This window comes from Bubalus kerabau, chromosome 5 (assembly GCF_029407905.1).
Source record: "Bubalus kerabau isolate K-KA32 ecotype Philippines breed swamp buffalo chromosome 5, PCC_UOA_SB_1v2, whole genome shotgun sequence".
Taxonomy (NCBI): domain Eukaryota; kingdom Metazoa; phylum Chordata; class Mammalia; order Artiodactyla; family Bovidae; genus Bubalus; species Bubalus kerabau.
In genome coordinates, this window is record NC_073628.1 from 96,875,101 (window position 1) to 96,888,182 (window position 13,082).

Consider the following 13,082-nt stretch of genomic DNA (forward strand, 5'->3'; position numbering starts at 1 on the left):
CTTCTCTCTCCTGCCCTGTTTCTGCCTGTTCTCACAGGACAAGGCAGGTCAGTCCTGAAGATGCTCCAGCTGGCAGAGTGGAGTGAGTGGGGACGACCCAGTGAGAAGCCCTTCTTCTCTCCCCAGTCAAGCCAAGTGAGCACAAGCAGCATCTCTGTTAGGTAGATAGATGTGCAGAACAAAGGCTTCATTGATCTTCCACTGACAATCTGTGTCTTTCACCTCGAGTCCCTTTGAGAAGAGGCAGGGAAGGAGTCTGAAAGCAAGGAACGGATGCAAGTTGCTGGAGAGTATAAGGTACCTGCTAACCTCTCCTCCTATAGCAAAACAAGATACAGGGATCACTCTGCCCCAGTTCCTTTTTTTAAAATCTTTATCAAGATTGCCGGGAGAAATATCAATAACCTCAGATATGCAGATGACACCACCCTTATGGCAGAAAGTGAAGAAGAACTAAAGAGCCTCTTGATGAAAGTGCAAGAGGGGAGTGAAAATGTTGGTTTAAAGCTCAACATTCAGAAAACTAAGATCATGGTATCTGGTCCCATCACTTCATGGCAAATAGATGGGGAAACAGTGGAAACAGTGTCAGACTTTATTTTTCTGGGCTCCAAAATCACTGCAGATGCTGATTGCAGCCATGAAATTAAAAGATGCTTACTCCTTGGAAGAAAAGTTATGACCAACCTAGACAGCATATTAAAAAGCAGAGATATAACTTTGCCAGCAAAGGTCCGTCTAGTCAAGGCTATGGTTTTTCCAGTGGTCATGTATGGATGTGAGAGTTGGACTATAAAGAAAGCCGAGCACTGAAGAATTGATGCTTTTGAACTGTGGTGTTGGAGAAGACTCTTGAGAGTCCCTTGGACAGCAAGGACATCCAACCAGTCCATCCTAAAGGAGATCAGTCCTGGGTGTTCGCTGGAAGGACTGATGTTGAAGCTGAAACTCCAATACTTTGGCCACTTCATGCAAAGAGCTGACTCATTGGAAAAGACCCTGATGCTGGGAAAGATTGAGGCAGGAGGAGAAGGGGATGACAGAGGATGAGATGGTTGGATGGCATCATTGACTCGATGGACATGAGTTTGGGTGAACTCCGGGAGTTGGTGATGGACAGGGAGTCCTGGTGTGCTGTGGTTCACGGGGTTGCAAAGAGTCGGACACGACTGAGCGACTGAACTGAACTACTGAATATGTTACAATATTGCTTCGGTTTTATGTTTTGGCTTTTTGGCCACAAGACATGTGGGATCTTTGCTCCTCAATCAGGGACTGAGCCTGTACTCCCTGCATTGAAAGGTGAAGTCTTAGCCAAGGAACTCCCTCTGCCCCAGTTCTGATGTGATTATTCCCCTTTAACAGGTGGGCAGATTGAGGCTTGAAAGGGTAAGAAATTCACTCAGTCAATAAACATTTACAATGAACACACTGTATATCAGGAACTGGGGATACCAGGCTTTGCCTTCAGGGAGTGTGTCCAAATGAGGAGAGAGGCAAGTAGAAGGTCAGGAAACAGCCAGGGCACAGGAAATACAAAGTGCTGTGAGGTCACATCCCAGGACAGCTGGCCCAGACTTGAGGCACTAATCAAGGCTTCTAGGAGAAAGTTGAGGCCTGAAGGATTAGGAGGAACTAGGAAGGTGCTTGACTTCCCTGGTGGCTCAGACAGTAAAGAGTCTCCCTGCAATGAAGGAGACCTGGGTTCAATCCCTGGGTTGGGAAGATTCTGTGGAGAAGGAAATGGCAACCCACTCCAGTATTCTTGCATGGAAAATCCTATGAATGGAGAAGCCTGGTAGGCTATAGTCCATGGGGTCGCAAAGAGTCAGACACAACAGAGCAACTAACACGTTCATGAAGATGCTGGAAGGAGAGGAGGAGCATCCAGGCAGAGAGAGCAGCATGTGCAAAGCCTGGACCATCAGGAACTGAAAGATTGGCTTGGCTAAAGCCCGAAATGCAAAGAGGAGGCAGTGGCATGCAATGGAAACAGGGAACGTATCAGTGAGGTCCAAAAGTACTGTGAATCTGTAGAAAGAATCAACTTTATTATGAATGCAATGAACAATGCTTCCACCAGCTGTTGCTGCAATAATGTTGTGTAACAAATCTCCCCAATCTCTGTGGCTTAAAACAATCATTAACTGATGTCAGCTGAGAGGTGGGTGAGCCATGCCAGGGTCATGTGGGCTTGGCTCCAAGCTACCGTTGGGTCAAGTCTGCTCCATGTGTCTCTCAACTTACTGGGCATGCTCATCCCATGGAAAGGCAGAAGCGCAGAGGGCAAGTCCCCTTGGACGGGCATGCTTCAAGCTTTTGCCTGCTTGACTCTTGCCGACATCCCAGTGGATAATGCAAGTCACATGGCCAGACCCAACATCAATGGGACAAGAAGGCGTATTCCACCCATAGTCTGAGAGAAACGAATTGGAGAGGGAATAGTTCATATTTATTGAAGTGCTTTGATACTCCAAGCACATAAATGCTATCCTGAGTTGGGAGAACTCTGTTCTAATGACAATGAAAATGAAGGTGGTTTAGCAGCTATCGCTATGCACAAACCCTTGCATGTATTACCTCATTTAAACACAACAATCATGCATGGTAGATACTATTTGTCTATTTAATGGGTGAGCAAACAGGCTAAAATAGAGGAAGGGACTTGCTCTAATTCACATAGTTAATGGAGGCAGAATGAGGATACTAATCCCAATTTCTAGAACGCCACACCAGGGGGGTCACAGAGCCCAACTCTGTGCTCTTTCTATTACCCTGCACCGCTCCCTTCCAGTCATTCCCTTTTCTGGCTCAACTACAAGGAGGTGCGGGAGCAGCGTCAAACAATGCCACACTCCTGAGCACTCCAGGGGCTCTGGAACGTCACCAGAGGGGCTGATGGCCCACATCTCTACTCAGAGAAGGTAGCAGGGAGCCTGCTGTTACCCCCTCTCCCGGATCCTGGCAGTGTCTGGGTTCAGAGAACTTCAGGTGAAGTTTATTGATGTCTTCTCTGGGAGGGGCACTCCTTTCTTCTTTCCTCACTGCTCTCCACCCTCCTGAGTGCATCCTCTGCCCCGCAGTAAGAATGAGTTTTCTAAGAAGCAAATGAAGACCATGTCTCTCCTTTGCTTAAAAAAAAAAAAAAAAAAAAAAATCCAGTTAATATATTCCTGTAGTCAAAAAATCCAAGAGTGTGAAAAGATTTGTAATAAAGTCTTCCTCCTGTGTCTGTCTGCCGTCTGCCTAGTCCCCACATCCCAGTTCCCACAAGTAACCACTGCCTTAGATTTTTTTGTGTGTTTCCTCTAGTTTCTTTATATATATACAAGCAAAATGAGCATTCTTTCTCTCTCCCACCCATTTTTCAAGGTGTTTTACTCACATTTTTTGCAACTTTCTTCTCATTTAATAGACCTTCGTGGTTTTTCTCATACTGGCACTTACAAATCTTCCTCATTCTTTGTTTACAGTCACAGAATATCCTATTGTCTGAAAGGACTGATTGTAACTTATTTCATTGGCCACTGAGCTGAGGGACACTGAGGAGCTCCCAGTCCTTGGATATACCGGACAAGGCTTCAGTGAAAAACTGGCCCAGTGTAAGTTTCTCTGCAGGATAAATTCTCAGGAGTGGGATTGCTGAATCAAAAGGATCATGCTGGGACTCCCCTGGTGGTCCAGTGGCTAAGACTCCTCCATCCCAAGGCAGGCGACCTGGGTTTGATCCCTGGTCAGGGAGCTTGATCCCATATGCTGCAGTTAAGGGTTCACAGGCCACAACTAAGACCTAGTGCAGTCAAATTAAAAAAAAAAAAAAAAAAAAAAGGGTCCTGCCGTTGTGATTTGATAGTTACTGCTAAATTCCCTTCCACGATGGTACAGCCAGTTTACACTCCACCCTGGCAACCTACTCCAGTACTCTTGCCTGGAAAATTCCATAGACAGAGCAGCCTGGTGGGCTATAGTCCATGGGGTCACAAAGAGTCAACACGACTGAACAGTCTCAGGCAAATCCATGCAGCCTTGGAGGGCAGGGCTGGGCAAAAACCTCAGGCCCTACACCAGCCTGAGCCCCCCAGGCATGGTGGTCTGTAGAGTCACAGCCTCTGGCTTCTGGGCTCATATTTTAAGTCTATTTGGAGTGGATTGCTTTTCACAGGGCTCCTCCGAGCCTTGAATGCCAAAGGCAATAGTATTTTGCCAGCTGGAATGGGCAGGAATGCCACTCTGAAGTCCTCTGGAGGCCCCAGCAGGATAAGGAGACTCAGTTCTGCCTGGGTACCCCCCTCCTCCCTCCCCTCCCCTCTCCTCCCCCGTCCTGTCCTCCCTTCCTCTCTCCCTCTCCTCCCCTTTCCCTCCCCTCCCCTCCCCCTCCTTCCCTTCCTTCACTTCCTCCCTCTTCTCCCCCTCCTCCCCTCCCTCCCTTCCCCCCTCCTCCTTCCCTCCCTCCTCTCCCCCTCCTCCCTCCTTCCTCCCTCCCCTCCCCTCCTCCCCTCCTCCCCTCCTCCCAGTGACTGAGGTTGGTCTGAGAACCGTGTGTAGAGGGCCACTCCACGCCTCCCTCTCAGGTCACTGGGTGGGATGTGGGTGTGTGACTGAGCTCCTAGAATAGCCAGATGCTCTCTTGACCCAGCCTGTCGCCACTTTCCCTGTCTGCAGAAGCTCCAGCCTTGACCCTTAAGATACAATGAATCCGTCCTTTTAGGTCTTAGCATCAGTCTGCGGGAGGCTGTTCTGTGGCTCAAGGAGACCTGTGCTTGGAGGGACCAACCCCTTCAGAGCAGGGGAAATGGTCCTCATCCTTTAAACCTCCATGCAGAAGCCACATCCCCAGGGGTCCCTGTCACAAGGCTTGAGGCCCTTACCCTTCACTGCTCTCCCTCACAGCCCTTGGGTTTGTGGTTATGTATCTGAGGGTTCTTTTACTAAAGAGATTTTCCCTACCTCAACTGTAAGGTCCATGGAGTCAGATCTGGGTTTGTTTTTGTGTTTCCTTGGATCACCGAGGTCTGGAACAGTGCGTGACACATAGTAGGTGTTCAGTTAATCACTGTTGAACAGACAACAGCTCCAATGCGCAGCCTCCTGCTCATTGGATGTGAACAATGAGGAGACAGGAGAGGCTCAGCAGAGAAGATGGGCGGAGGATGGGCCCTGGGGCAGATTGACTTAAGGAGACTCAAATCCGGCAGCATAGAAGTGGAAGGAGGCAGAGCCTTGGATGTCATGCTGTCCCCTCCCCACTTTCCAGAGGATTGAAACTGTGCAGTGACTTGCTCCAGGTCACCTTGGCTGGAGCCCAGACTCGAACGCTGAACTCTCAGGCTGGTGCTCTTTTCTCTCAGAGAAGCAAGCAGGTGGACAAACGTGAAGGAGGGAGGACCCTGGCTGCCCAGCTGGCCTGGGGCTGGCTGCTTCTGTGAATCAAATCTGTTTGTAGGTGAGGCTGTATTAGAGAGAGGGCATGTACTCAGGAGCTGTTTGCCCTAGGCGGGAATTCCAGCTCTATAACTCACAAGCTGTGTGACCTCAGGCTAGTTACTTCATGTCTCTGGGGTTAATTTTTTGGGGGGGGGGCTACATAGGATAATTAGTTGCAGTAGAAGGATATTTTAGGGCTTCCTGATTGGTGCTAGAGGTAAAGAACCTACCTCCAATGCAGGAGTTTGATCCCTGGGTTGGGAAAATCCCTAGAGGAGGGCATGGCAACCCGCTCCAGTATTCTTGCCTGGAGAATCCCATGGAGAGAAGAGCCTGGTGGGTTATAGTCCATGGGGTTGCAAAGAGTCAGGCATGACTGAAGAAACTTAGCACACATGCACACATGGGATCTTTAGTTGTGGCATGTGGGATATAGCTCTCCAACCAGAGAGTGAACCCAGGCCCCCTGCATTGGGAACACAGAGTCTTAGCCACTGGACCACCAGGGAAGTCCCTGGGGTTTGGTTCTTTTTTCGCAGTGAAATGGGACAAAGACATTCCCTTCTGAGGAATGCCGCAAGAACTCCCGAGAGTGAACGGATAGGGCCTGGGACGTGGCCAGCACTTTAAAGCACTGGCTCCCATCGATTTCCTGGCTTCCAAGGGAAGGAGAGAGAAGCAGGGGCTCAGGGAACCTTTGTAAGTGACAGGGGTCCCTCTCCACGGGATCCCCTCAGGCCCTCTGCCCCTCCCCAGCCCACTGAATGCCTGCACATCCTGGCAGATCCCAGACTAACTGCTGTGCCCGATCTAATGAAGGGCATCTCATTAGCGCTCAGCAAAAGCTCATTAAGACCGTGAGCTGTGCGTTAGCGGGTGAAGGAAGGTCAAGGTCCTTTTCACGGGAGTTACTGCCTCTGGGACCCTGTGGAGCCAATATTTGCAAACAAGATGAAGGGGGAATTATTTGTGGCCAAGTAGGCAGTGAAGGGGAGAAGGCAATGGCAACCCACTCCAGTACTCTTGCCTGGAGAATTCCAGGGACAGAGGAGTCTAGTGGGCTGCCATCTATGGGGTCGCACAGAGTCGGACACGACTGAAGCGACTTAGCAGCAGCAGCAGCAGGCAGCAAAGGGTGTAGCCAAGTTTCCCCCGAGCTCACACATAGTCACCAGCATCCTTCCCCTTGTGTGTTTCCCAGGTGACTGATGGTAAAGAATCTGCCTGCCAATGCAGGAGACGCTGGATTGATCCCTGGGTCAGGAAGATCCTCTGGAGGAGGAAATGGCAACCCACTCCAGTATTCTTGCCTGGAGAGTTCCATGGACAGAAGAGCCTGGTGGGCTGCAGTCCATGGGGTCGCAAAGAGACAGACACGACTGAATGACTGAGCACATATCCTTCCCCCAGCCCTGCCCCAAGGAGAGAGAGAAGTACTGGCCCAGAGCTGGACAGGGCAGTTGCCATGCTGGGCCTGAGGAACCAGGACATATGATGAGGAGATAAAGAATACCATCCACAGAGAGTGGACCCAGCAGGGAAGCAGAGACGGGCAGGGACCCAGGCAGCCTGGCCATGCACTGTCACTGCCTCCTCTGGGGCTCACAGTGTTCATCTGTAAAATGGGAACTCACTCCAAGGAGCACTGTGAGGGTCATGAGAGAGTTGTATTGATGTAGAGGAGCCCTAGTCACCTGTTGGAGGGAGGTGACAGCGACGTCAGGGCCTGGCCTCCTTCACCCTTGTCCTGCCTGCCTGACACCCCCAGAGTACCCTGTAAAGATGAAGACCAAGGGGAAGGAAGAGGAGCTGTTTCTTAAAGGCAAGGAAATGGGCTTAGTGAGGGTTTCCTGGCAAATGGGCATGACCTGGACTGCATCCAAATGATATGCAAATGACCATACCTCCAAGTTAATACTAGATTATTGGGAAGGTCTCAGGACAAGGACTTGGAGATGGCAGTCTTTTCCTGAGCACCTTCTGGGACGTCTTGTCAACTTGCCAGCTCCCTCCCTGCCCCACCCCCTCCCACCTGGTCTTTTCCTATAAGTTTGCCTTTTCCTTCCTTCCTGTTGTTGGAAGATGTCCAACTCTGCAGATGTGGCCTTCTGCCCTCTACCTCACCCCTACAAGTGCTGCTGGAGCCCCGGCTGACCTGTCTAAATCCTTGACCAGCTCCTTCAGCCACAGTGCTCTCTGCCAGGCCTCTGATGGCTCAGGTTTCAGACAGGCTGATGGGCAAATTCTTAGGGGTGAAGTATTGTACAAATTGAAGGGTTTCCATCCAGATTCTCTAAGAAGAAGCCACTTGATAAGAGTGCCCCTGTGCCATCATCACCCTTTGTTACAATTCCCCGAGAGGCTGCACACCCTCAGGGATGAGCACACACTCTGGGACAGGCTGTGTGTGTGTGTTACTCAGTCATGTCCGACTCTTTGCGACTCCATGGACTCTAGCCCGCCAGGCTTCTCTGTCTGTGGGATTCTCCAGGCAAGAATACTGGAATGAGTTGCCATTCCCTTCTCCAGGGGATCTTTCCAACCCAGAGATTGAACCCCGGGTCTCCTGCATTACATGCAAATTCTTTACCATTGAGCCACCAGGGACAGGCTGGTTGGGGTCAAACTCTGGCCCTCCCACCAGCAGCTACCTGACTCAGGCAAGGCAATCTCTCGAGCCTTGGTTTCCCCAGGTGTAAAATGGGTCCAAGCACCCCTCCCTAAGGTTAACAACTGAGCTGATGCATGTTGAGCCTTGTTATGAGTTGAATTGTGTTCCTCCCAAAAGATATGTTGAGGCTAACCCTGGTCCCCATGAATGTGAGCTTTTGTTTTGTTTTTTAAATATTTTATTTTGGCTGTGCCATGTCTTAGTTGTGGCACATGGGATTTTCAATCTTCGATGCACCATGCAGGTTCTTTAGTTGTGGTGTGTGAACTCCTTAGTTGCAGCATGTGGGGTCTAGTTCCACGACCAGGGATTGAACCCCTGCCTTGGGAGCGCAGTCTTAGCCACTAGACCACCAGAGAAGTCCCAGATGTGAGCTTATTTGGAAATAGGATCTTTGCAGGTGACCAAATTAAGATGAGGTCATTAGGATCTGATACAACTGAAGGCAATGTGACCTTCACAGAGAGAAGACGGGCAAGTGAAGATGGAGACAGAGACTGGAGTGATGCCTCTACAAGCCAATGAATGCCAAGGATGGCCAGCCACCAGTAGAAAGAACCCAGGAGAGGCGGATGGAGCAGAGTCCCCCTCAACCTCCAGAACGACCCTCTCTGCCTACACCTTCTATCAGATTTCCAGCCTCTGAAACTGTGAGAAAATAAACCTCTGTCTTTATAAGCCACCCGGTCTGAAGCACTTTGTTACTAAGACAAACTCTAAGAAGAGCAACTGGTATGCTAAGAGCTATGTGTCAGCTTATACCATTAACCCAGTGTTTGGTGTCTGTCTTCACCACGGAGAGTGAGAACCAAGATCTGATGCTCCCTCAGCAAATACTGAGCCTCTGTTGGGAGCCAGGCACGCACTGGTGGTGACAGGTTGTTGCAGGTCTGTCCTGCATGCCCAGCCTCCCTGTTTATATTTACAGATGACCAGGCGAGCTCACCTGGAGACCATCCACCCACCCTAAGGGGTCAGTCCCAGCTCAGTCTGTGTCCAGCTTCCTAATGCCCTGGGCCAATGTCTGTCCCAAGGAAGAAGGTCACAGCACGGTACTGGGAACATTGAAGGGGCTAATAAGTGTCCTGGTAGGGAGCCAAATGGGCTCCACTCCTATGGTGCCCTGCCCCAGAGTTCCCCAGCCTGATTCTGGGCTCCCAGAGTACTCTGTGACCCTTCCCCAGAGGCTCCTGCCCCTTCCACTCCACCTCCATCTCCTTCCAGGCCCAGCGCCTGCCTCGAGCCAGGTTCCCAACGGCACCATGCAAACACTTAGTTATCGCAATTTGAAGAATACAATGGAGCCAGCAATGCTTAAAATGCTCGTGTTAATGGCGGCGTCTGCAGTTTCATTTCACTTTAATAACAACCATCTGCTGTGAGCAGGAGGCAGGCACGGCCAGCTCCCCATCCCACGGGCTGCCCCCTCCCCCAAATTCCACCCACAGAGTCAGGTGGGGGAGGTGGGGGACTCAAACCTGTGAGGAAGGCTGTGCTGGGGCCCCATGGCTTTCCAGAGAGCAGAGCCCCTTGAGTCTGGGGCCGGGGTTGGGACATGCAGTAACCCAGGCTGGTCCTTCTGTCCTCCCAGGCCAGGACCTAAAGGCCTAGGGAGGCCACAGGACCACCCACCACTGGCCGCCGTAAAACTGATGGGGAGGGGGGGGCAGGGGTTGTGAGGCCCTGCCCTTGAACCCTCTGTGCTCTTCCTGCAGAGTTCCCGAGGGAGGCCACTCTGGCTGTGCCACTGACCCAGCTACGGGTCAGTTACTTCGCCTTCTGATGCCTTGGTTTTCACATCCATAGAATGGGGGCCCTGTAACAACCACGTCAGAAAGTTCTTGTGAGCACTGAGGCAATGTGGAAATTCTGCAGAGGGAAGCCCCCTGCAAAAATCACCTGACTCCCCTGGGAACCAGGTTCAGGAGGAGGGCTGGTCTCTTCCCCCAACAGGGAGAGGCAGGGCAGCTGCCAGTGTCCAGCAGTGGGGAGTGGCAGCCAGCTTCACCACCCAGCAGGGGCTGGCACTGTGATGAAGGCAGTGTGGGTCACACAGGTGGGTGACGTCTGGCCCAGACGTCTGGGAACATAAGGAGTTGTAGCCGAGCTGCGAACAATGTGCCTCCGGGCGCAGAGAACAAGCATCTCATCCCCCACCTACTGGACCAAAGGTGTGCAAGTCCAGATGTAGTGCCAGGGCTATAGGGAGGTCCCATTGGGCAGGGGGATCTTATAGCCACTCCGGAGGAGCAGAAGGCAGGCGCCCAGCCCCAGGGCCCCCGCCAGGAGCACAGCGCCCAGGGCTTTGAGGAAGGAAGTCCTGGTCCGCGTGAAGGAGCCGGGCGCCATGATGCCGAGCAGGGCTGTGCTGACCGTGAGCGTGTAGAGGATGGAGACGCCTGTGTTGAGGGCGACGATCTTGCCGAACTTGGCAAACGGGGCGATGATGCAGAAGAAGAGGGGCACCGTGGCGATGACGGTGGTGAGGGCGCTGGAGACGATGGCCACGCCCACATGCCGCACCGCCTCCAGCGTCCGCCACTGGCGCTGCGAGTGGGCGTCCTGGGGGTAAGTGAAAGAACGCTGGGGCCCCAGAAGGGATCACACCCTGCCTGGGGCTTGGGATGGCAGGTTGGGCCCTGGGAAACACACACATGCTGTCCAAGGCCAGCCTTGACCCTGCAGGGCTCTGATTCCACCTTCATAAATATGTGTGTGTTGGGTGGGGAGAGGGTGAGAGGAGGGTAATAACAGCATCTGCTCCGACGGCTCTGCGGGGACATAAAACCCGCTCCCCTGCAGCAGTGCCCAGCGCTGGGCACAGAGTGGGGGCTGGTTAAACATAGCTATGACAACCAGAACACTGATGATCTGCACGGTCGGTCCTCGAACATGGGAGCCCTGATTGGAACTGATTCCTTCTTTTGACCCAGAGCAGCTAAATGTATAACTGATTTAATTTATGTATTTATGAATGTTTCACACCAAAACAATTCCAAACTGGGGAAAACCAAAAACTTTTATGAGACCCAGAGCTGGTTTTGGCACTGAGTACGTGGGTATGTCTTCCCTAAGCCACAAGGTCCAGTGAGGGTGGGGTGGCCTCAGGGTCACAACTAGAAGGGCTCAGACCTGCTTCCTGGGCTTGAGAATGAGACTGGGAATCAGGGACTCGAGAAACAGGAAGGGCCCTTGGACGGCGCCTGGTCCAACCCCTCATGCTCACTTAGGGAGACAGAGCTGGGGGAGTGGACCCATCCACGGCCCACAATCATGCTGGGTGCAGCTGCCTGAGAACTCGAGTCCCCTTGTGTGGAGAATGGCCCTGGAAACGGAGGCTCCTGCAACACATGCTGGATGGGAATCGGACACCATGGTGTCCAGCGACCCTTGGGGGTCTTCATCAGTGGCACTGGGGAGGGAGAAGATATCTTAGGGATGGGTGGGGAAGGTGTGGGGCTCACCTCAGCCTGGTGTGGGGGCAGATTCTCTCCAGCCAACAGGTAGCCCTCAACCAGATGGACGCAGTAATCCACGGAGGAGCCGACAAGAATGGACAGGGAGATCGCCTCCACAGCGCCCATCTCCCAGCCGCTCCAGTACATGATGGTCACCACGAGGCACACGATGCCTGCAGGGGGCGGGGAGGAAGCTTGGACCTGGCCCCACCCATACAGCCCTGGAAGGGGGCTGGGCAAATTCAGAGGGTCTCTGGGGAAGGCGATGAAGTCTACGGTAGATCCCTCAACTCTGGTGACTGGCGAGATGAGGAGGGACAGGGCCTGAGAGGGCTGAGGGGGCCTGAAAGAGGTGACAGAGGGGGCAGCAACACATCCCTGGGCTGAGACCTGCCACCTGGTGCCACCTGGCTCCTCTTGGGGAGGGTGCGGCCCTACAAACAATTGTCACAGAGGCTCTTTTGGCCTGGGGTGGGGGGGTGTATGTGTGTCGGGAAACCTTCACTGAAGAGATGAGACAGTTAAGGGTGGAGAAAAACTTGAGACCGCCAGTGAGATCCCTGCCCGCTCCTGGCCCCCGGCCCACTTACCCAAGATGCTAAGGAGCACAGGCAGCAGGAGCAGCACGTGGGTAGTGAACACGGCCACGGCGGCCACACAGATGAGCAGGGACAGGGCCAGGCCATACAGGGCGCTCTGCACCCCTGCAAGGGAGAAGCAAGGGCCCTCAGCTGGGCTGCAGCACAGGGCACACACAACCCCCTCACCCTCATGGTTCAGAGGTACTGGGGTCATACAGATCGGCACCGCCACATCCAGCTGTGTCCCTCTGGTGACTTTCAGCCACATGCCCTCTCTGAATCCCCATTTCTTCATTTGTAAAAGGGGATAATAACAGTACCTACTCCCTAGGCCTCATTTGGAGTTTAAAGAGATAACATGGGCCAGGCCTCAGCCAGGGCTTGGCATCGAGAAGGCCTCCTAATGACAGATGGCTGCTTACAGCAGTCACTGGTAATGGTAATGACCGCTGGCTATGATGGCCATTACCATCATTACCATTTCTTTTTAAGTGGGCAAACTCAGGATCAGAGGATGTGGCCAGATGCCCCCAAGCAGGAGGGGACCCAAACTCTGGTCTCCGATCGGTGCTGGCGGCCACTGTGTCATTCCAGTTCCTCCAGGGCTCTTGGCCAGAATTGAGAAGCCAAGCATGGCTCAGACAGGCCAGGCCGTAGCCTCCCTGGTCTGGGTCACCTGCCACCGCCCGCTGTGCCGGGGCCCTGGGGGAGGGGCTGCCGCTCACCTATGATCTCCATGAAGATCTGCTTCCAGTGCTCGCAGGTCTGGAAGCCGTGGTGCAGGGCTGAGCCCTCGGGGAGCATCTTCAGCTGCTGCTGCAGGAAGTTCTCCCAGCGGAGGTAGTCCGAGTAGGTCTGGAAGGAGGACTTGCCCTTGTACGTGGTCTGAGGGGACATGAGCCAGTGAGACGGGTGGGCGGCTTAGGCCTATTATGCTGCCCTGGCGAT

At 52.9% G+C, this 13,082-nt stretch overlaps 1 protein-coding gene across 1 annotated transcript in view; it reads right to left on the reverse strand.

The window, feature by feature from the left end:
* Positions 1-9,406: 9,406 nt before the first annotated feature.
* DISP3 (dispatched RND transporter family member 3) overlaps positions 9,407-13,082 on the reverse strand; it is a 58,233-nt gene continuing 54,557 nt past the window's right edge. The window contains exons 18-21 of the mRNA XM_055582320.1: positions 12,860-13,019; positions 12,144-12,257; positions 11,560-11,726; positions 9,407-10,657 (exon numbers count right to left, since the gene is read on the reverse strand). Of these exons, the coding sequence (XP_055438295.1) occupies positions 10,295-10,657; positions 11,560-11,726; positions 12,144-12,257; positions 12,860-13,019 (804 nt within the window). The 3' untranslated portion in view covers positions 9,407-10,294. The remainder of the gene's footprint in view (positions 10,658-11,559; positions 11,727-12,143; positions 12,258-12,859; positions 13,020-13,082) is intronic.